Source organism: Tachyglossus aculeatus, chromosome 20 (assembly GCF_015852505.1).
Source record: "Tachyglossus aculeatus isolate mTacAcu1 chromosome 20, mTacAcu1.pri, whole genome shotgun sequence".
In the NCBI taxonomy this organism is placed as follows: Eukaryota; Metazoa; Chordata; class Mammalia; order Monotremata; family Tachyglossidae; genus Tachyglossus; species Tachyglossus aculeatus.
The window spans coordinates 20,432,958-20,456,165 of record NC_052085.1 but is presented as its reverse complement, the minus strand read 5'-3'; the positions used below and the strand labels follow the sequence as shown (position 1 = coordinate 20,456,165).

General features: G+C 42.1%; 1 protein-coding gene across 3 annotated transcripts in view; it reads left to right on the top strand.

Annotated features, from left to right (window-relative positions):
* The first annotated feature begins 296 nt into the window (after window positions 1-296).
* CUL5 (cullin 5) overlaps window positions 297-23,208 on the top strand; it is a 52,958-nt gene continuing 30,046 nt past the window's right edge. For 2 of the 3 annotated variants that reach the window (XR_005455200.1, XM_038761735.1), the window contains exons 1-3: window positions 298-446; window positions 21,538-21,647; window positions 22,372-22,471. Coding sequence is in view for 2 of the 3 variants with exons in the window: in XM_038761735.1 (XP_038617663.1) it covers window positions 423-446; window positions 21,538-21,647; window positions 22,372-22,471 (234 nt within the window). In the remaining variant the exon portion in view is untranslated. Of the gene's footprint in view, window positions 447-21,537; window positions 21,648-22,371; window positions 22,472-23,208 lie in introns of all 3 variants that reach the window. The other variant, XM_038761736.1, reaches the window with a different exon arrangement.

Sequence of the window (23,208 nt, the reverse complement as noted above, 5' to 3'; positions counted from 1 at the left end):
ACGGTCCCCTCCCACCCGCCCGCTCGCTCGCCCGCCTCAGCGCGCACGCGCGCCCCCCTCAGGGAGTCACGTGGCGCAGAGCAACGGCCCCCCCCGAGGAGCTAAGTTTGTCGGCGGCGGCGGGCGCGACCATCAGGGCCAGCCCGCAGGGGGGGCCGGGGCAGAGGGAGCCCGGTGGATCCCCGGCTCGGCCGCGACGTCCGCCCTCGGCTTCCCCGTGAAGTGTCTCGGGACTTATTGGGTCTTCCCCTTCCAGGGCCTGCAAGGAGCCGCCGGGCGGGGGAGGGCAGAAGGGCCGGACCAACCGCGCCCCCCCCCGCCGCGGCCGGACCGCGTGGAACCGTCTGGCGCGCGGCCGCTCGGGGGCCGCCCGCGCGCTCCAAATCTCGCGCCGTCTCGCGAGAGGATAAGTTGAGGGGAACATGGCGACGTCTAATCTGCTAAAGGTAAGGGACGGCCGACCGCCTTTCTCCCTCAACTCCTCCTCCTTCTTCTTCTCCTTCTTTTCCTTCTTCTCCTTCCTTTCCTCCCCGTTGGCGTCCCAGGGCTCCTGCTCGGACACATCAGGGCGGGGGGGATGGGGCTGCTGTTCCTGAGGGGGCCCGGCTTCTTCTTCTTCTTCATCATCATCATCATCGTCGTCGTCGTCATGGTGGTATTTGTGAGGCGCTGACTAGGTGCCAGATGTGCCAAGCGCTGGGGGAGACACAAGAGAATAATAACAAGGACTTCTAGACTGTGAGCCCACTGTTGGGTAGGGACTGTCTCTAGATGTTGCCAATGTGCATTGTAAATGCAAGTAAAATAAATACATATTTATTTATTACTTTATTTATTTATTTATTTTACCTGTACATATCTATTCTCTTTATTTTATTTTGTTGGTGTGTTTGGTTTTGTTCTCTGTCTCCCCCTTTTAGACTGTGAGCCCACTGTTGGGTAGGGACTGTCTCTATATCTTGCCAATGTGTATTGTAAATACAAGTAAAATAAATACATATTTATTTATTACTTTATTTATTTATTTATTTTACCTGTACATATCTATTCTCTTTATTTTATTTTGTTGGTGTGTTTGGTTTTGTTCTCTGTCTACCCCTTTTAGACTGTGAGCCCACTGTTGGGTAGGGACTGTCTCTAGATGTTGCCAATGTGTATTGTAAATACAAGTAAAATAAATACATATTTATTTATTACTCTATTTATTTATTTATTTTACCTGTACATATCTATTCTCTTTATTTTATTTTGTTAGTGTGTTTGGTTTTGTTCTCTGTCTCCCCCTTTTAGACTGTGAGCCCACTGTTGGGTAGGGACTGTCTCTATATGTTGCCAATGTGTATTGTAAATACAAGTAAAATAAATACATATTTATTTATTACTCTATTTATTTATTTATTTATTTATTTACTTTACCTGTACATATCTATTCTCTTTATTTTATTTTGTTGGTGTGTTTGGTTTTGTTCTCTGTCTCCCCCTTTTAGACTGTGAGCCCACTGTTGGGTAGGGACTGTCTCTAGATGTTGCCAATGTGTATTGTAAATACAAGTAAAATAAATACATATTTATTTATTACTCTATTTATTTATTTATTTACTTTACCTGTATATATCTATTCTCTTTATTTTATTTTGTTAGTGTGTTTGGTTTTGTTCTCTGTCTCCCCCTTTTAGACTGTGAGCCCACTGTTGGGTAGGGACTGTCTCTAGATGTTGCCAATGTGTATTGTAAATACAAGTAAAATAAATACATATTTATTTATTACTTTATTTATTTATTTATTTTACCTGTACATATCTATTCTCTTTATTTTATTTTGTTAGTGTGTTTGGTTTTGTTCTCTGTCTCCCCCTTTTAGACTGTGAGCCCACTGTTGGGTAGGGACTGTCTCTAGATGTTGCCAATGTGTATTGTAAATACAAGTAAAATAAATACATATTTATTTATTACTCTATTTATTTATTTATTTATTTACTTTACCTGTACATATCTATTCTCTTTATTTTATTTTGTTAGTGTGTTTGGTTTTGTTCTCTGTCTCCCCCTTTTAGACTGTGAGCCCACTGTTGGGTAGGGACTGTCTCTATATGTTGCCAATGTGCATTGTAAATACAAGTAAAATAAATACATATTTATTTATTACTTTATTTATTTATTTATTTTACCTGTACATATCTATTCTCTTTATTTTATTTTGTTAGTGTGTTTGGTTTTGTTCTCTGTCTCCCCCTTTTAGACTGTGAGCCCACTGTTGGGTAGGGACTGTCTCTAGATGTTGCCAATGTGTATTGTAAATACAAGTAAAATAAATACATATTTATTTATTACTTTATTTATTTATTTATTTTACCTGTACATATCTATTCTCTTTATTTTATTTTGTTAGTGTGTTTGGTTTTGTTCTCTGTCTCCCCCTTTTAGACTGTGAGCCCACTGTTGGGTAGGGACTGTCTCTATATGTTGCCAATGTGTATTGTAAATACAAGTAAAATAAATACATATTTATTTATTACTCTATTTATTTATTTATTTACTTTACCTGTACATATCTATTCTATTTATTTTATTTTGTTAGTGTGTTTGGTTTTGTTCCCTGTCTCCCCCTTTTAGACTGTGAGCCCACTGTTGGGTAGGGACTGTCTCTAGATGTTGCCAATGTGTATTGTAAGTACAAGTAAAATAAATACATATTTATTTATTACTTTATTTATTTATTTTACCTGTACATATCTATTCTCTTTATTTTATTTTGTTAGTGTGTTTGGTTTTGTTCTCTGTCTCCCCCTTTTAGACTGAGCCCACTGTTGGGTAGGGACTGTCTCTAGATGTTGCCAATGTGTATTGTAAATACAAGTAAAATAAATACATATTTATTTATTACTCTATTTATTTATTTATTTATTTATTTTACCTGTACATATCTATTCTCCTTATTTTATTTTGTTAGTGTGTTTGGTTTTGTTCTCTGTCTCCCCCTTTTAGACTGTGAGCCCACTGTTGGGTAGGGACTGTCTCTAGATGTTGCCAATGTGTATTGTAAATACAAGTAAAATAAATACATATTTATTTATTACTCTATTTATTTATTTATTTATTTACTTTACCTGTACATATCTATTCTCTTTATTTTATTTTGTTAGTGTGTTTGGTTTTGTTCTCTGTCTCCCCCTTTTAGACTGTGAGCCCACTGTTGGGTAGGGACTGTCTCTATATGTTGCCAATGTGTATTGTAAATACAAGTAAAATAAATACATATCTATTTATTACTCTATTTATTTATTTATTTATTTTACCTGTACATATCTATTCTACTTATTTTATTTTGTTAGTGTGTTTGGTTTTGTTCTCTGTCTCCCCCTTTTAGACTGTGAGCCCACTGTTGGGTAGGGACTGTCTCTAGATGTTGCCAATGTGTATTGTAAATACAAGTAAAATAAATACATATTTATTTATTACTCTATTTATTTATTTATTTATTTACTTTACCTGTACATATCTATTCTCTTTATTTTATTTTGTTAGTGTGTTTGGTTTTGTTCTCTGTCTCCCCCTTTTAGACTGTGAGCCCACTGTTGGGTAGGGACTGTCTCTAGATGTTGCCAACGTGTACTTCCCAAGCGCTTAGTCCAGTGCTCTGCACACAGTAAGCGCTCAATAAATACGATTGATGATGATGAGGATGACTTACCTCCTTCCCTTCCCCACAGCACCTGGATCTATCAATCAATCAATCGTATTTATTGAGCGCTTACTGTGTGCAGAGCGCTGTGCTAAGCGCTTGGGAAGTGAGAGACGGGCCCTACCCACCAGTGGGCTCACAGTCTAGAAGGGGGAGGCAGAGAACAAGACCGCACGTATTAACAAAATAGAATAAATAGAATAGAATGTAAATAGAATATAAATAGAGTATATAATAATAGTAATAGTAATGGTATTTATTAAGAATAAATAGAATAGAATGTAAATAGAATATAAGTAAATAGAATATATTATAATAATAATAATGGTATTTATTAAGAATAAATAGAAGAATAAGTAGAATATAAATAGAATATAAGTAAATAGAATAAATAATAATAATAATGGTATTTATTAAGAATAAATAGAATATAAATAGAATATAAGTAAATAGAATATGTAATAATAATAATAATGGTATTTATTAAGCGCTTACTACATGCCAAGCACTGTTCTAAGCGCTGGGGAGGTTCCAAGGTGATCAGGTTGTCCCACGCGAGCCCGCTGTTGGGTAGGGGCCGTCTCTATGTGTACTTCCCAAGCGCTTAGTACAGTGCTCTGCACACAGTAAGCGCTCAATAAATACGATTGATTGTTATGTCTGTACATATTTATTACCCTATTTATTTATTTTACTTGTACATATCTATTCTATTTTGTTTTGTTCTCCGTCTCCCCCTTTTAGACTGTGAGCCCACTGTTGGGTAGGGACCGTCTCTATATGTTGCCAACGTGTGCTTCCCAAGTGCTTAGTACAGTGCTCTGCACACAGTAAGCGCTCAATAAATACGATTGATTGATATGTCTGTACATATTTATTACTCTATGTATTTATTTATTTTACTTGCACATATCTATTCTACTTATTTTATTTTGTTAGTCTGGTTTTGTTCTCTGTCTCCCCCTTTTAGACTGTGAGCCCACCGTTGGGTAGGGACCGTCTCTATGTGTTGCCGACTTGGACTTCCCAAGCGCCTAGTACAGTGCTGTGCACACAGTAAGCTCTCAATAAATACGATTGATTGATGTGTCTGTACATATTTACTACCCTATTTATTTATTTTACTTGTACATATCTATTCTATTTATTTTATTTTGTTAGTCTGTTTGGTTTTGTTCTCTGTCTCCCCCTTTTATACTGTTAGCCCACTGTTGGGTAGGGACCGTCTCTATGTGTTGCCGACTTGGATTTCCCAAGTGCCTAGGACGGTGCTCTGCACACAGTAAGCGCTCAATAAATACGATTGATTGATTGATATGTCTGTACATATTTATTACCCTATTTATTTATTTTACTTGTACATATTTATTTTATTTATTTTGTTAGTCTGGTTTTGTTCTCTGTCTCTCCTTTTAAGACTGTGAGCCCACTGTTGGGTAGGGACCGTGTCTATATGTTGCCATCTTGTACTTCCCAAGCGCTTAGGACAGTGCTCTGCACACAGTAAGCGCTCAATAAATACGATTGATTAAGCGCTTACTATGTGCCAAGCACTGTTCTAAGCGCGGGATAGATACAAGGTAGTCGTCATAATAATGGCGATGGTATTTGCTAAGCGCCTTCTATGTGCCAAGCACTGTTCTAAGCGCTGGGGAGATACAAGGTAGTCATCATCATAATAATGGTGATGGTACTTGTTAAGCACCTTCTATGTGCCAAGCACTGTTCCAAGCACTGGGGAGATACAAGGTAATCATCGTCATAATAATGGTAATGGTATTTGTTAAGCGCCTTCTATGTGCCAAGCACTATTCTAAGCGTTGGGGAGATACAAGGTAATCATCATCATAATAGTGATGGTATCTGTTAAGCGCCTTCTATGTGCCAAGCACTGTTCTAAACGCTGGGGAGGTACAAGGTGATCATCATAGTAATGATAGTGATGGTATTTGTTAAGCGCCTTCTATGTGCCAAGCACTGTTCTAAACGCTGGGGAGCTACAGGGTAGTCATCATCATCATAATAATGGTGGTGGTATTTGTTAAGCGCCTTCTATGTGCCAAGCACTGTTCTAAGCGCTGGGGAGATACAAGGTAGTCGTCATAATAATGGCGATGGTACTCGTTAAGCACCTTCTATGTGCCAAGCACTGTTCTAAGCGCTGGGGAGATACAAGGTAATCATCGTCATAATAATGGTGATGGTATTTGTTAAGCGCCTTCTATGTGCCAAGCACTGTTCTAAACGCTGGGGAGATACAAGGTAATCATCATCATAATAATAGTGATGGTATTTGTTAAGCGCCTTCTATGTGCCAAGCACCGTTCTAAGCGCTGGGGGAGATACAAGGGAATAATAATAATAATAATGATGGTATTTGTTAAGTGCTTACTATGTGCCAAGCACTTTTCCAAGCGCTGGGGGAGACACAAGAGAATAATAACAGTGATAGTGTTAGGCACTTACTATGTGCCAAGCACTGTTCTAAGCACTGGGGAGATACAAGGTAATCATCATAATAATGGTGATGGTATTTAAGCGCCTCCTATGTGCCAAGCACTGTTCTAAACACTGGGGAGATACAAGCTAATCATCATCATCATAATAGCGATAGTATTTGTTAAGCACCTTCTATGTGCCAAGCGCTGTTCTAAACGCTGGGGAGATACAAGGTAATCATCATCATAATAATGGTGATGGTATTTGTTAAGCGCCTTCTATGTGCCAAGCACTGTTCTAAGCACTGGGGGAAATACAAGGTAATAATAATAGTAATAATGGTGGTGTTAAGCGCTTACTATGTGCCAAGCACTGTTCTAAGCACTGGGGGAGATACAAGGTAATAGTAATAATGATAATGATGGTGTTTGTTAAGCGCTTACTATGTGCTAAGCACTGTTCTAAGCACAGGGGAGATACAGGGTAGCATAATAATGATAGCAATGGTATTTGTTAAGCGCCTTCTATGTGCCAAGCACTGTTCTAAGCGCTGGGGGAGATACGAGGTAATAATGATAGTAATAATGATGGTGTTTAAGTGCTTACTATGTGACAAGCACTTTTCTAAGCACTGGGGGAGATACAAGGTAATGATAATAATAATAACGATGGTGTTTAAGTGCTTACTATGTGCCAAGCACTGTTCTAAACTCTGGGGAGATACAAGGTAATCGTAATAATAATAATAATGATGGTATTTGTTAAGCGCCTTCTATGTGCCAAGCACTGTTCTAAGCGCTGGGGGAGATACAAGGTGGTAATAATAATGGTATTTGTTAAGCACTTACTGTGTGCCAAGCACTGTTCTAAGCTGCTGGGGGAGATACAAGGTAATAATAATAATAATGATGGTATTTGTTAAGCGCTTACTATGTGCCAAGCACTGTTCTAAGTGCGGGGGGAGATACAAGGTAATATAATAATAATAGTAATAATAATTATGATGGTATTTGTTAAGCGCTTACTATGTGCCAAGCACTGTTGTAAGCACTGGGGGAGATACAAGGTGGTAATAATAATGGTATTTGTTAAGCACTTACTATGTGCCAAGCACTGTTCTAAGCTGCTGGGGGAGATACAGTGTAGTAATAATAATAATAATAATAATGATGATGGTATTTGTTAAGCACTTCCTGTGTGCCAAGCACTGTTCTAAGCGCTGGGGGAGATACAAGGTAATATAATAATAATAATAATAATAATAATGGTATTTGTTAAGCGCTTGCTATGTGCCAAGCACTGTTCTAAGCGCTGGGGGGGATACACGACTGAGCCCCCTTTTTCCTCTCCTCCTCCCCATCCCCCCCCACCCTACCTCCTTCCCCTCCCCACAGCACTTGTATATATGTTTGTACAGATTTATTACTCTATTTTACTTGTACATATTTACTGTTCTATTTATTTTGTTAATGATGTGCATTTAGCTTTAATTCTGTTTGTTCTGATGACTTGACACCTGTCCACATGTTTTGTTTTGTTGTCTGTCTCCCCCTTCTAGACTGTGAGCCCATTGTTGGGTAGGGACCTTCTGTGTATGTTTCCGACTTGTACTTCCCCAGCGCTTAGTACAGTGCTCTGCTCACAGGAAGCGCTCAATAAATACGATTGAATGAATGAGTGAATACGAGATAAGCAGTGTGTCTCAGTGGAAAGAACCCGGGCTTTGGAGTCAGAGGTCGTGGGTTCAAATCCCGGCTCTGCCAATTGTCAGCCATGTGACTTTGGGTAAGTCACTTCACTTCTCAGTGCCTCAGTTCCCTCATCTGTAAAATGGGGTTTAAGACTGTGAGCCCCCAGTGGGACAACCTGATCACCTTGTAACTTCCCCAGCGCTTAGAACGGTATGTTGCACATAGTAAGCACTTAATAAATGCCATCATTATTATTATTATTATTATAATCAGATTGTCCCACATGGGGCTCACAGTCTTCATCCCCATTTGGCAGATGAGGGAACTGAGGCACAGAGAAGTGAAGTGACTTGCCCGCAGTCACACAGCAGATATGTGTCGTCGTCATCGTAATAATCACAGCAATCATTCGGGTATTGGTGAGGCGCTTATTGGGGGCTGGCCACTGGAGTAATAATAGTAATAATTCGGGTATTTGTGAAGCGCCTACTGGGTGCCGGCCACTGTAATATTAATAACAATCAATGTGGTATTTGGGAAGCGTTTCCTGGGTGCCGGGCACTGTAATAATAATAATAATGATAGTGTGTGTTAAGCGCTTACCAAGTATTTGTGAGCCCCCCCCGTGGGACAACCTAAACACTCTGTAACCTCCCCAGCACTTAGAACAGTGCTTTGCACATAGTAAGCGCTTAATAAATGCCATTATTATTATTATTATTATTGCTATGTGCCAAGCACTGGGGTAGATTCAAGGTAATCAGGTTGTCCTCCGTGGGGCTCACAGGCTTCACCCCCATTTTCCAGATGAGGTCACTGAGGGCCAGAGAAGTGAAGTGACTTGCCCAGGGTCACCCAGCAGACGAGTGGCGGAGGCGGGATTAGAACCCACAACCTCTGACTCCCAAGCCTGGGCTCTTGCCGCTAAGCCCCCCTTCTAGACGGGAGCCCGTTGTTGGGTAGGGACCATCTCTGTATGTTGCCAGTTTGTACTTCCCAAGCGCTTAGTACAGTGCTCTGCACACAGTAAGTGCTCAATAAATATGACTGGGTGACTGAATGAATATAAGGGGTGGCTACAGACAAATAGTGTTGGTCGCAGTCCCTGTCCCCCATGGGGCTTATATCCCTAATTTCCAGACGAGGTCCCTGAGGCCCAGAGAAGTGAAGGGATTTGCCCAAGGTCCCCCAGCAGACAAGTGGCAGAGCCGGGATTAGAACCCATGACCTTCCGACTCTCAGGCCCGGGCTCTAGCCACTCCTCCGCCTTGCCGCCTCTCCCCACCCCTGCCCGAGTTTGGCTTTCGGGTCCCCATTTCACGGCCCCGACCCCAGCTCGTTACTTTAGAGGTCCTCCTCTTTCCATTTTCTTTTTTCTAACCACCTTTAGGCAGGTACAGTATTCACTTTCCAAATCTCCTTTTTCTGGGGTGGGAGCGGAGGGGCGACCAGCGGCAGGTCTCGCCGTGGAGTTAGCTAATTTAGGTTTATGATGATGGGGGTTGAAACTTTTTAATTTTGTAATTCGTGGTAACTCCCATCTGTTGCTACCTATCTCAAAATTATGGTATACCCAGCATAATGGAAGCAGCGTGGCTCAGTGGAAAGAGCCCGGGCTTTGGAGTCAGAGGTCATGGGTTCAAATCCCGGCTCCGCCACACGTTTGCTGTGTGACCTTGGGCAAGTCACTTAACTTTTCTGAGCCTCAGTTACCTCATCTGTAAAATGGGGATTAAGACTGTGAGCCCCATGTGGGACAACCTGATCACCTTGTATGCCCCCACATCGCTTAGAACAGTGCTTTGCACATAGTAAGCGCTTAACAAATGCCATCATCATCATCATCATAATGACTAATTGGTTAAAACTAGCAGCAAGATTTCTTTTATCACAACATTCAGTATTCACATTTTGTCATCAACCTGCATAGGTGACTGTTTCCTTGTTCTCCAATTTAAAATTTGTGGTCATAGTCAGTATTCTACCTGTTGACCATTAATGAAACTTTATCCTTCAACTGGTGTTTTTTTTTAGGGAAGTAGATTAGGCCAATGTTATATCAAGTCACCATTACATTCATTCATACATTCAATCGTATTTATCGAGCGCTTACTGTGTGCAGAGCACTGTACTAAGCACTTAGAAAGTACAATTCAGCAACAGATAGAGACAATCCCTATCCAACAACACTTACTGTAGTTTAGATCCCCCTGATGTAATTATCATCATGCAGAGAATGGGAAGGACACAGTTTGAACTGTAAAAAGATGCTCCATGGTCATCAAAACTTGAATTACTTTTTAGGTGGAGATTATTTACTTTTAGAGTAAGTACTTCAGTGTCCCGAAGATCTTTTCTAACGCACGTCAGATCTTTTCAAAAGGTGTAATATGAAAGTTTGCAAGAGTGGAAAACGAGGGTTGAAGTTCAAAGTTTTTCTAGAGGTGAACAACTCCATGTTGTAGTTTTAATTTGGTAGTATTTTCTGTCTTCGATCAAAGGCCTTTAAATTCTGGGATGTCATAGCAAAAGAGTTCAGTAAATTGATCAGTCTTCTATCTAATTGAATAAATATTTGAAGGATTTGAGGGAAAGCAAGACAGATCTTATTTGTGTTCTGGAAAGGATGCCAGATCGGCATCAGTCTCCCTAGTAACATGGGGTTTTGGTAGGAATGGGAAAGAAGTCACGGTAAGTGACATTTGAGTTTAGAGGATATGTCATAGCAAAGCTTCAGTTTTCCAAACTAATGGCACAGGGGAGGACCAGGACAGACAGTCAAGGATGCAGATAATTCATAGTCACAAAAATCACCTCTGACAGACGTGCATACAAACACATGTGTATGTGTATGAACATGGTCATCTCATATATCAGCACAGTCTACCTGGAGCTCGCAAGTTATCTATGCCTTTTAAGCCTATATCTTTCTAAGAAATATTGAGTTTTCTTTTCCTCTGTGATTTTTCTTTGCCTGTCAGTAGCCTCAGGAAACTCACAAAGGCAGCGTTCCTAGTGAAAGAAGAATGGGCCTGGGAGTCGAGTTCTTCTGTAGGACCTTGGGCAAATCATTTACCTTCTCAGAGCCTCAGTTTCCTCATGTGTAAAATGGGGATGAAATAGATTATTAATGCCCTGTGGGACAGGGACCATGTCTGATCTGATAGCCTTGAAGCTACCCCAGGCTTAGATAGTAAGAGTTCAATTATAAATGGCAGGATTGTTATTTTTTTTAAATCACCGAGTGGTGCTGTCCTCTGGAGGGAAAGTCTTTAGTAAATACCCGATTGACTGCAAAGAGAAGGCGGGGAGTGACAGTTCTTGATAGGTTTAGCCTTCCTGTATTTTGCTGGGTGAAAATGGGCTCAGTGATTTGCCGGCCTGCCCTGTCCCCACACTCTCTGTAATAGATGTTTTTCTCAGCTTCGTGTTTGATGTGGACAGCTGAGCCCTGAGGGAGATAGATTGGTGGTAAAAATGCACCGCATTCCATAGTCATAAAACCTCAGACAAGGGTTATGCTGCGGTCACTTTGGCTGTAAATGGGTTTTGTTAGAAAATTCCTGACTGCCCTTTGCAGAGGTACTACATCCTTGCCTGTTTCCTCACTTGTTGCATCCACCATCCCAGTGGGAAGATAACTGACAGGGATGAGAGAGAGTGAGTAGGGCTACAGAAACCATCTTCACAAAGGATAATTCCTTCGTAATGTTCTCGGTCCCAAAGTCTGCCGGACTGGACCGAGGCTCATCTCTTGTTTACGCTGGGCTGTTTCTGATGGTGGTGGTGTCATTCATTCAGTCGCTGGGGTGTGAGGGTTTACTCTGTGCAGAACACTATAGTAAGCACTTTGGAGAGTTCAGTACAACAGAGTTGGTAGACACGTTCCCTGCCCACTAGGAGCTTTTCTCCAGAGGATAAGAGGCCCGATGAATCACAGCTGATGTCATAATTCACAAACGGTGTGGTCCTGGTATTGTTTTATGTTGTTGTATGTCTGACTAGAGAAGTGGGATAGTCATCAATGAACAATTCAATATTGATAGTATTAGGCGCTTTCTTTGTGCCAAGAACTGTGCTAGGTGTGGAGTAGATAGGACTGGACCCAGTCCCTATAGTATTTTATCCCTATTTTGCACATGAGGAAACTGAGGCTCAGAGAAGGTAAGTGATTCATTCCAGGTCGTACAGCGGGGATGTGGCAGAGCTGGGGCCAGAACTGAATGCCGTGCTCTTTCCTCTAGGGCACGCTGGGTCTTCATTATTGACAAGCACACGGTAATTGGGAGAGCACAAGAGTAGATAATAACTACAAATGGATATGTCAGTAAGCACAGCAAGCAAAATCTTAAGGGTTACCAGATCAGCATGGCCTAGTGGCCAGGCCACAGGCCTGGGAGTCCAACTGGTCATAGCTTCTAATCCCAGCTCTGCCACTTGTCTGCTGTGTGACCTGGGGTGAGTCACTTCACTTCTCTGTGCCTCAATCCCCTCACCTGTAAAACGGGGGTGAAGACTGCGAACCCCATGCGGGACAAGGGACTGCGTCCAATCTTCTTTGCCTGTATCATCCCCAGCACTTAGTCCAGTGCCTGGCACATAGTAAGCACATCACCGAGACCACCATTATTGTTATTAGAACATGCTGAGTTAGCTGGAAGGACCGCTTGGCTAGGAAGGTAAGAGAGCGTAATCGGAAGACACCTCATGAAGGTAAGGGGCGGGACGGGAATGACACAATTAATCTGTTCGAGGTAGGAAAAGTAAAAGTGAGGAGATGGAAGAAGAGAAGGGCACGAACTCAACTGTAGTGGAAGAATAGAGGACAGTTAAGGTGAGGGAGCTAGCTGGAGGAGAGCCTTGATGCCAGTAGTTGAGAATTTTTGTTATTTGCAAGAGGGAATGAGGACCCTTTGGAGACTAATGGAGAGGAGAGGGGTGGGATTCCAGAAAAACAATTATGTGGTTAGATTGAAGGGGGAGAGGCCCAGGTATCCATCTGGGAGATGTATACCAGGCATTGGTGTTGAGTGGAAAGGGCAGAGCCAGAAGATGTTGAGGAAGTCGTGGCAGGATTTCGAATGAGTGGAGAGTAAATGGAAAAAGAGGAGGCATGGATTGCCTTCTTGCAAGCTTGTGGCACAGGGAAGGTGGCGGTGTGGGTGACAGGTTAAAAAAAGGTAGGGCTCGGAGTCAGCAGAGAAGGGAAGATGAATTCAGTTTTAAATATTCTAAGGTCAAGGTACTGTTGGGTGTCCAAGTAGAGATGAAGCCAAGAGGCGAGCAAGTGCAATGTGCTAGTTGGAGCCAAGTGCTCTGGTGAGCTCCCTGTTTAGATGAGTGCAGTGGGGAAAGAGAAGAGGACTGGAATTGAGTCTCCAGGGTAACGAGAGGAGCCTGCCTACAAAGGACATTTATTTTCTGATCCTTTAAGCATCCTGTTGCCCCGTCCGAGACAGAATATTCGGCTGGATTGGATGCCAGAGAGCCATCGTCAGTTCGAGTACTTGGGTGAGCTCATGGTGGAGCTTTAAGGGGGTGTGGTGTTCAGGGACGGAGCTTTTAGGAAGTGGGTTCCAAGGTTGGAATTCCTCCCCGGACTCTAGTGGGAAACTCAGAAAATTCACGGCTGACCCCTGCATCTGGTTAAGGTCAGTCTTAATTCCCATTTTACAGATGAGGTAGCTGAGGCACAGAGAAGTTAAATGACTTGCCCAAAGTCACACAGCTGACAGTTGGCGGAGCTGGGAATTGAACCCATGACCTCCGACTCCAAAGCCCATGCTCTTTCCACTGAGCCAGGCTGCTTCTCATTAACAAATTAACTGCCTCATTGTGGCTAGAAAGTAATCCACTGGGAATTAATTAGATTGTAATCTTGTGGGTAAGGATCATGCCCTCTGAGTCTGTTGTTCTTTCCCGAGTGTTTAACAGTGTTGTGCACACAGTGGGTGCTTGATAAGTACTGTTGACTGATTGAAGTATGGATGATTTAGATTAGTAGTTACACTGTTTTTCCACAATCAAGTTTAGCTGTTTTCTCAAAATTCCCTTTCTCATTCTTTCTCTTCACCTTCTTTCTGGCTTTTCTTTATTACCCTTCTCTCCACCCTTCCTCTTGCCTTCCTATGACATCTTTTTAAACTTCCTCTCCTTCAGAGAATGTAAGTAGCAGAGAAAAATGTCCTGCTTTCCTGAAGTCCAAATGCCATCTTTAATTATTGTAATAATCATTTTTTTGTATTGAGTGCTTACTGTGTGTACAGCGCCATAATAAACACTTGGAGTGTACAATATAATATAGTTACTACAAGACCACAGAGTAGTAATAAGGCCAGTGAAAATCTTTCTTTTGGATTCAGTCTGATTTCCAGTGATAGTTATTTTGCAGCTGAAGACTTTTGCCTGGAAACAAAAGACTGCCAGTTTGAGTCTAAGCATTGTTTATCCTGAGGTTTTATGGACTAGAATAAAGACATTGAAGTTTTCCTTTTCTGATCTATGCTGCAGCAATAACAGAACAATTTAATTACTGTTTTTATTAATAATAAACAACCTAACTTTGTAAATATTTTAATTATAACGATGGCATAAAATTGGGTGACTAATAGAGACCAAATTCATTTTCATAACTCGATACATATAATTAAGCCAGTCTCCCTTGCACCTGGATATCTTAAAATAAATTAGGGAATACAGAAAGTATCAACTGAAGTAAGTGTAAAGGAAACATTGAAGATGATTTCCTGTTCAGCTAGTAATTATAAAGGAAGTTGCTTTTAAATGACCGTATTGTAAGAAAAAGTGATTTGTCAATGAATTGGGCTTCAGACCATTTTGACGTTCAGGTAGTATCCTGTTCCACTGTCGAGTCCTTGAACTCCACCTTGAGGAAATCAGGCAGTGAGGAAAGATCGCACAGCACTGGGATTATGTTTACTCCCACTAAGGAGGAGGTGGATGGCTTGGATCTGGCATTTGGTCAGGGTTTCTGATCTTTTTTGGTCCCATGTTCCAGGTTCAGTGCCCTTTAGAGCTCTTAAACTTGTGCTAGGATGAGCATTCCTCAACCCCTCTCAATGTGTTAAATAACCCTCCTTGATATTCTCTTGTTGACACACATGTAATGATTTATTTGCTTTCCAGATTGTTGTCTTCCCAATTCTAAGTGAAGCTTTCCTCCCGAAACTTGGAAATAGTCAATCAGTGTCAGTGTCTTTTCTATTGAGCGCTTACTGTGTGCAGAACAATGTGCCAAAGTGCTTGGGAAAATACAGTATAACAGAGTTGGTAGACATGTTCCCTGCTACAGCGAGCTTACGAATTTAGAGGAGACACTACCATTTCCCATTTTCCAAGATTTACCTTAAAATGCTTTTTTACCACTTCCAGAGCTCTCTTCTGTCTAATGTCAGCTTTTCCTCCAGAACATCTTTAAAATCTATTCCATTCTTTTTGTCTTTATAGCAGAAGACATTGAGCCCCATGATCCAGTCCCCCGGTTTGCTTTGAATGGTATTTGTTAAGCGCTTACTATGTGCCCGACGTACTGAACTCTGGGGTAGATTCAAGGTTATAAGACTCGATTCCAGGTGGGACTTAAATTCTTAATCCTCATTTTACAGATGAGGTAACCAAGGCCCACAGAATCTAAGTGACTTTGTCCAAAGTCATCCAGCAGACAAACGGCAGAGCTGGGTTTAGAACCCAGGTCCTTTGACTCTCAGGCCTGTATGCTTTCTTAGCCATTTTTCTGCCCAACTCCCCTTATTTGACTTTTTCCCTTGAATCATTACAGAAGACTAAAACCGAAATACTTCTCTTTGCTGCTTTGACTGGTAGCAGTCACCATATTACCTGTCCTTTCAATGTACAGGCGTACTCCATCGAATAGCATTATATAGCCCATAAAAATGCTGATGGATCATAAATGGCTGTACTGCGGGGTATGCTTTCCTGTAGTCTTACGTGGTCCCAGTTGGAATTTCATTCATTCAGTTGTATTTACTGAGTGCTTACTGTGTGCAGAGCGCTGTACTAAGCATTTGGAAAGTACAATTCGGCAACAAATCCTACCCAACAGCGGGCTCACAGTCTATACCGAGGGAGACAACAAAACAAAATAGGCATCAGTAGCATACATTGGGGTGCGGGGAGTGGTTTTTTAAAGTGGAGAGGAAGGGTGTGAGATCTGATCAGTGGGATAGATGTTTGAAAGACACTCACACCCACTGTAGAAATTGCTGGTATCTTCAAGAACAGCCAGAGAGTTAGGAACCAAAACGAGTGCAATAGGGAAATGTCAATCCATCAATCAGTTGTATTTCTTGAGCATATACTGTGTGCTGTGTAACCCTGGACAAGTCAATTAACTTCTCTGTGCCTCAGTTTCCTCACCTGTAAAATGGATTTTAAATACATGTTCTCGCTCCCCCTTAGACCGTGAGGCAGGGACTGTAATCTGATTATTCCGTCCATTCTAGAACCTCTGGAACTTATGACCATCCCACTTCATACAATATAAAAAAGGCTAAAAAAAAGTTAATAGTGATGATGATGATGATAAATGATAAAAATTAATGGTTTCCTAGGACTTGGGGAAGAGGATTTTGGGGGTTGAATTAGAGCAAGTAGCTTTTGTGTGATGGTTTTCGGACCTGTAGAGATGGTCTTGTACAAACAATTATTAGTTTGGTAAGAAAGTGGGGGGCTGTGTTCTTTGATTTGTGCTTCGATTTGTACAGTAGAACACCTGGAAATTTGAATGAGTGGTTAAACAGCCTTGTGCCTGTATTTCTGATAGACTAGCAAAGGTCTTTGAAGAGCGTCAGTGGCATTTTAGCTTTTCTCTGACTCTTTCTGTGCCCCGGCCCGGTGCTTGCATCTTGGCCGTTTTGTGTAGCCTTTTGTCCTTTCTGGTATAATCTCTCTCCTCCCTTCTTGACTTGCTTCTTCTGAGTTTCTCTGTGTTCCTTATTTCTTTTCTCTTTCCTCTCCCTCTCTCCCTTTATCTGCTCCTTAAGCACTCCTCTGCTAGTTTTTCTCCGTCTGAAGCTGATTCAAATATCTCTTCCTGCCTCCTTTTGTTCCCCTCTCCTGGAACCTCTCTTCTTTTTTTCATTTTATTAACGGTATTTGGTAAGCGCTTACTATGTGCCAGGCACTCTTCTAAGTTCTGGGGTAGATACAAGGTAATCAGTTAGGCGCAGTCCATGCCCCACATAAGGCTCTCAGTCTTAATCCCCATTTTACAGATGAGGTAAATGAGGCACAGAGAAGTGAAGTGACACTTGCCCACCGTCACCCAGCGTGGCGGAGCCAGGATTAGAACCCAGGTTCTTCTATTTCCAATGCCTCTGTTCTCTCCACTAGGCCACACTGCTTCTTCCCCTGCCCTTCTGTTTGTCCTTCTCTGTTTTCTGCTTCATCCTGTCTTTTCTCTCTTCCTGTCCCTTTTTTCCTTCCTTTCTGCCACTGTCAGTTCCTCCTGTCTCCCACTCGACTTCTGAGCTGCTTTTCAAGGACTTGCTCCCTCAAATTCTGGCATCCTGTGAACGGACAGTGGCTGTTTTTGGTGTAGACACTAGTGACTGCATCTAGCCGAGGCTCCACTACTACTGGGTTCCAGTTTCTTGCTGTTTGAAGCTGCGTTAGTAACTCCCTCCCTCTCCCCGCCACCTGCCTCCTCCCTGACCCCATAAATGTGCAGCTTAGAGGCTGTGCCCAGATTTCTTGGACAGAAACTGAAAGCTATTATTATTCGAGCTAGGTTTTGTGCTTTTAGTTGCAGGGGTCATCAATCCTTACTAAATGGAGCTCTCTTAGCTCCTATCCTATGGAGTGCATTACTTTTCGGTGTTATTTTTCTCATGCCAAAAATGTCGTTGGTCGTCGTTGAAACACATTCTCGTTCCAAGCGGCTTTTTAATAGGATTAATTTTACGTGAAGTGCTTTATTTTCTTGGACATGTGTGCATCTCCTTTTTAAAACATATTTTTAAAGTGTTTGAATTTCAGCCAGGGTGGCAAAATCTGCCTTCCTCTGCATGTAGCTACTTTTTTTTAGTCATGTGAAATGAAACTCATTGGGAGTGTTGTTTCTCAGTTATTTAGTGCCCCAAAGTTTTGACGTTTTGAGATGAGTCCAAAATCATACCCACTTGACACAAGCATATTAATTACAAAAATACTGAGGACATTAATATAGCATTATCTCCACCACCACTCTGCCCTTTCCGCACATCACAGTATAGTCCAGTTAACATTGTAGTGTCACCATTTGACATTTCAGATCCCTCTTCTGTGGCACAGGGTTTTTTCATTGCCTACTGAAAAAATGAGTAGCTTCTATCTTTTAACAGGCATATGTTTCTTATCTGTTCTGAAAAGAAAAAGTTAAAGCAATCAAGGAATAAACAAATATATACAAAACATTTTTTTACCATTTTGGGATTCATTTTGTTTCACTTTGAACTCCAGATTTCTTGAGGCTTCTTTCTGTTCTTTAATTATTTTGGCTATAACTTTGCTAAAAACATTTTTTCTTCAGTGTGCTAACCCTCCTTTTCTCTATTTCACTTGATGTTTTTGTAAGGTAATACCTTATTTGGGCTCAAACTTTCTCCATATGGTGTTTGATTAAATCAGGAAAACTCAGAATTAAAATCAGTCAATCATATCTGAGTGCTTACTGTGTGCACAGCACTGAACAAAGTGCTTGGGAGACTGTAACACAACAGTATAACAGATACAAACCCAGTGCTTAGAACAGTGCCTTGCACATAGTAAGTGCTTAACAAATGCCATCATTATTATTATACATTCCCTGCCCACAATGAGTTTACGGTCTAGAGGGGGAGAAACACATTAATATAAATAAATTACAGATATGTGCTGGGGGAGCATGGGCGTAGGAGTGGGAGAAGAGGAAATGAGGGAAGGTCTCTTGGAGGAGCTGTGCCTTCAATAAGGCTTCGAAGAGGGGGAGAGTCATTGTTGGTTTTGAAGCGGGAGGGATTATAGGCCACAGGTAGGATGTGGGGAGAGGTCGGCAGTGAGATAGATGAGGTCAAGGTACAGGTATAACGACTAGATTGGCATTAGAGGAGGAAAAGTGTGCAGGTATAGTAGGAGATTAGCCGGGTGAAGTAGGAGGGGCTGAGGTGATTGAGTGCTTTAAAGCTGATGGTAAGGAGTTTCTGTGTGAGGCAGAGGTGGATGCACACTGGAGGTTCTTGAGGAGTGAGGAAACATGGACTGAATATTATTATAGAAAAATGAAATATGGACTGGAGTGGGGAGAGGCAGGGAGGTCAGCAAGGAAGCTGATTCAGTAATCAAGGCGGGATAGGATAAATGCCGGGATTTATGTGGCAGCAGCTTGGATGGAGAGGAAAGGGCAGATTTTAGCCATGTTGTGAAGGTTGAACCCACATTATTTAGTGGTAGATTGAATATGTTGGTTGAATGAGAGAGGAGTCAAGAATAACACCAAGGCTGTGGACTTGTGAGACAGGAAGGGTGGTGGTGCCGTCTACAGTGTTGGGAAGGTCAAGGGGAGGACAGGGTTTGGGTGGGAAGATAAAGAAATTTTTTTTTAGACATAGTTTTCAGGTGACGGGAGAATATCCAAGTAGGGATGTCTTGAAGGCAGGCGGAAATGCGAAACTGCAGAGAGGGAGAGAGATCAAGCCTGTAGACGTAGATGTGGGAATCATCTGCATAGAGGTGGTTGCACATAAGTATATCACAGCATATAGGTATACATCTGTAACTTATTTATGTATATCCATGTGTGTCTCCCCCTCTAGACTGTGAGCTTGTTGTGGGCAGGGAATGTGTCAGTTGTATTATACTCTCCCAAGCACTTAGTACAGTGCTTTGCATACAGTAAGCACTCAATAAATACGATTGAATGAAAGTTGAAACCATGTGAGCAAATGATTTCTCCAAGGGAGTGGGTGTAGATGGAGAATAGAAGGGGACCAAAACTGAACCTTGAGAGACACCCAAAGTTAGGGGGTGGGAGACAGAGGCGGAGCCCACGAAGGAGACTGAGAATGAGCAGCCCAAGAGATAAGGAGATCAGGAGAGGGCAGTCAGCGAAGCCAAGGCTGGATAATGTTTCCAGGAGAATGGGGCGGTCGACAATGTCAAAGGCAGCTGAGAGATTGAGGATTAGGATGAAGTAGAGGCCATTTGATTTGGCATGAAGGAGATCGTTTGTGACCTTTGAAAGGGAATGGCCTCTTCCTAGCCCAAAGCACACCTGTAGCCTCTAGACTCAGTAGCAGGGGGAGTGAAATTCTGAGGGCCTTACTTACCTAGGCGGATACAGATTTTTACCCTCACAGTATAGTAGCTCTGAAGCGCTGCCTTGGGAATAGAATAGGTAGAAGGTGGAGTGTGGTATTAAGAACTGTTAAAACCAGGTGGGTTGGGACGTTTGGAGGTGTTTGAAGAGCCACCCTCCCACCCCAGTGGGAAGAAAGAATCAGTTGGCCATCCCTGACACTCTGGCTGGGCTGCAAAAATTGAGGCTGAGGCCCCTGTTGCACGCTTGAAGCTCTGCCCAAGTGGGGAATCTCCAGAAGAGGGCACCTACCTCAGTCTTCATAATAATAATAATAATAATAATAATAATAATAACATTTATTAAGTGCTTACTATGTGCAACGTACCGTTCTAAGTGCTGGGGAGGTTACAAGGTGATCAGGTTGTCCCACGGGGGGCTCACAGTCTTAATTCCCATTTTACAGATGAGGTAACTAAGGCACAGAGAAGTGAAGTGACTTGCCCAAAGTCACACAGCTGACATTTGGCAGAGCCGGGACTTGAACCCACGACCTCTGACTCCAAAGCCCGGGCTCTTTCCACTGAGCCACGCCGCTTCCATGACCGGGGGTGTTGGGGTCGTGAAGGGTGATGCTTCAGTCCCCTCTCTTCCCCCATCTCCTTTTAGGTGCTAGCTTCTGTTGATTGATTGACTGATTGATTTTGTGATCACTGTGAAGTCACACCCAACTACTAAAGTCAGAAGGGACAGAAAATGGAGTTGCCTGGAATTTCTGCTGCTTGGGTCAGACCATCAGAGGGAGAGTGGCTATGAAATTCATTGCGAGCCTTCCATGTGCTTCCCAAATGCTCCTTCTTCATTCCCCACTCGAGACTGTAAGCTCATTGTGGGCAGGGAATGTGACTGTTTACTGTTGCGTCATGCTCCCCCAAGTACAGTGCTCTGCACACGGTAAGCGCTCAATAAATACGATTGAATTGAATGAATGAATTCCCACTCCCACAGAAACACATTTCTTCACACAGGGCCCTGCCAGTAGATTTTGTGATCTAAACCTATTCCATCATACAACCTCATCCTCTGTCAACATGGTGTGGTGTGGGGGGGCTGGAAGAAAAAACAAATGAGAAGCTGGACGCAAGCTTCCTCCAAGCTCCTAACAATTCTGCGGAGAGGAATGTGTCCCAGCCTGGGGATATTCTGTTGGGACTGAAAGAATAGGAGTAGAATTCCGCTTTGGTCCCTTGAACAGGATGAAACTGCCAAAAAGAATTGTGTTTTACTCTTTCAGAGAAAGCAGGCAATCTTAAATTTTGAACCTGGGTTGAAAAGACCAAACCAAGAAACAGCTTGTCTTAATTGACTTAGATTCGATCTTACTTGACCTGCATGTAAATTAAGCTGCTCTTTCTTGCTCTATTTTTGTCAAGAATAAAGGTTCACTTCAGTTTGAAGACAAATGGGATTTCATGCGCCCCATTGTTCTGAAGCTTCTACGCCAGGAATCTGTCACTAAACAGCAGTGGTTTGATCTGTTTTCGTAAGTACTCTTCTAATTCTAATTTTGGGAAATGAAAATTCTTCCATGGAATTGTTTAGGTAGAAATTTAAGTGTTCACAGATGTAGAGAAATGATGGACTTACCCATTAAAACTAAGTATAAAGAAAACTCAGGTCAGGTTCTAGTAGAAGTAGTAACAGTATTTACTAAACGCTTACTCTGTGCAGAGCATTGTACTAAGTGTTGGGAGAAAATACACAGGTGGGAATTAAACATAGTCCGTGTCCCTTGTGGGGCTGACAATCTAGCCTCCCATTACTGCTGTGCGAAATATTTTAACAACTTTTTACGTAACTAATATGATAGCATAGCTTCTAGAAATAAATATATTGCTTTTCCCCTATGTGGTTATACACGCAGTTGTTTGGGAGAAAAACGCAAACACATTTTAAGGGGAGTAATGCTTGATTCAGATAATTCAGAGGCTTCTATCTTTCTAAGCACTTACCTACCTTGTGGCTTTTTAAAAAAAAAAATTGTCTCCTGACCTTGTGTCATGAAGTATTTTCATTTTTTGTGGATTCTACATAACTGTTCAAACATTGACAGATTTCATTGCCAATATGACTTCTATTTTGGGAATAGTGTTTCTGTAACTTGACAGTATTTCCTGTGTTAGTATAGTTAGCTCCGGGAGTTTATTTAAATTTGGTAACGTGTGTGTGTGTGTGTGTGTGTTTTGTTTTTTTTTTTTTTTCCCTAGGGACGTCCATGCAGTTTGCCTGTGGGATGATAAAGGCCCAGCAAAAATTCATCAGGCTTTGAAAGAAGACATCCTCGATTTTATTAAACAAGCACAAGCAGTGAGTTCTCCTCCTTTAGTTTTATAGCCTGCTTAGAAATTAAGGTGTGAACGTTTCAAGCACTTTCTGAATTTTTCAAAGGAGTTTTGAAAGTACATATCAGTAAACTCGGAATTTTTCCAGCTCAGCCTCCAGCCCAAATGACATATCCGATTCTCAGGATGGGGCTTGGTTCAGACATTCAGCTGCCCTGAAATTGGGCCCAAATAGCCACCTCCCGCATCCTACATGGTGCCGTGACATCACACTGTTCTCAAAGCAAAATCACCTGCGACCTTTTGCAGAAGAGCGTTTCTCTTCCTCCACTTTGCTGCAGGCCCTCAACTCAACTCCGAGACCCTGATTTAAACTCTGCTAATGGATCACTCCTTGTCTACTATGTCTAGAGAAGCAGCGTGGCTCCGTGGAAAGAGCTCGGGCTTGGGAGTCAGAGGTCATGGTTCTAATCCCGGCTCCCCCAAGTGTCTGCTGTGTGACCTTGGGCAAGTCACTTAACTTCTCTGAGCCTCAGTTACCTCATCTGTAAAATGGGGATTAAGACTGTGAACCCCCCGTGGGACAACGTGATCACCTTGTACCCTCCCCAGCGCTTAGAACAGTGCTTCGCACATAGTAAGTGCTCAACAAATGTCATTATTATTATTATTACTGCCACCTTTGAGAGAAACCACACAGTTGCTATCTTAAAAGGGCAGTTATGTGGCCAGTTTGAAACTACGTAGCCCCACCCCCCCAAC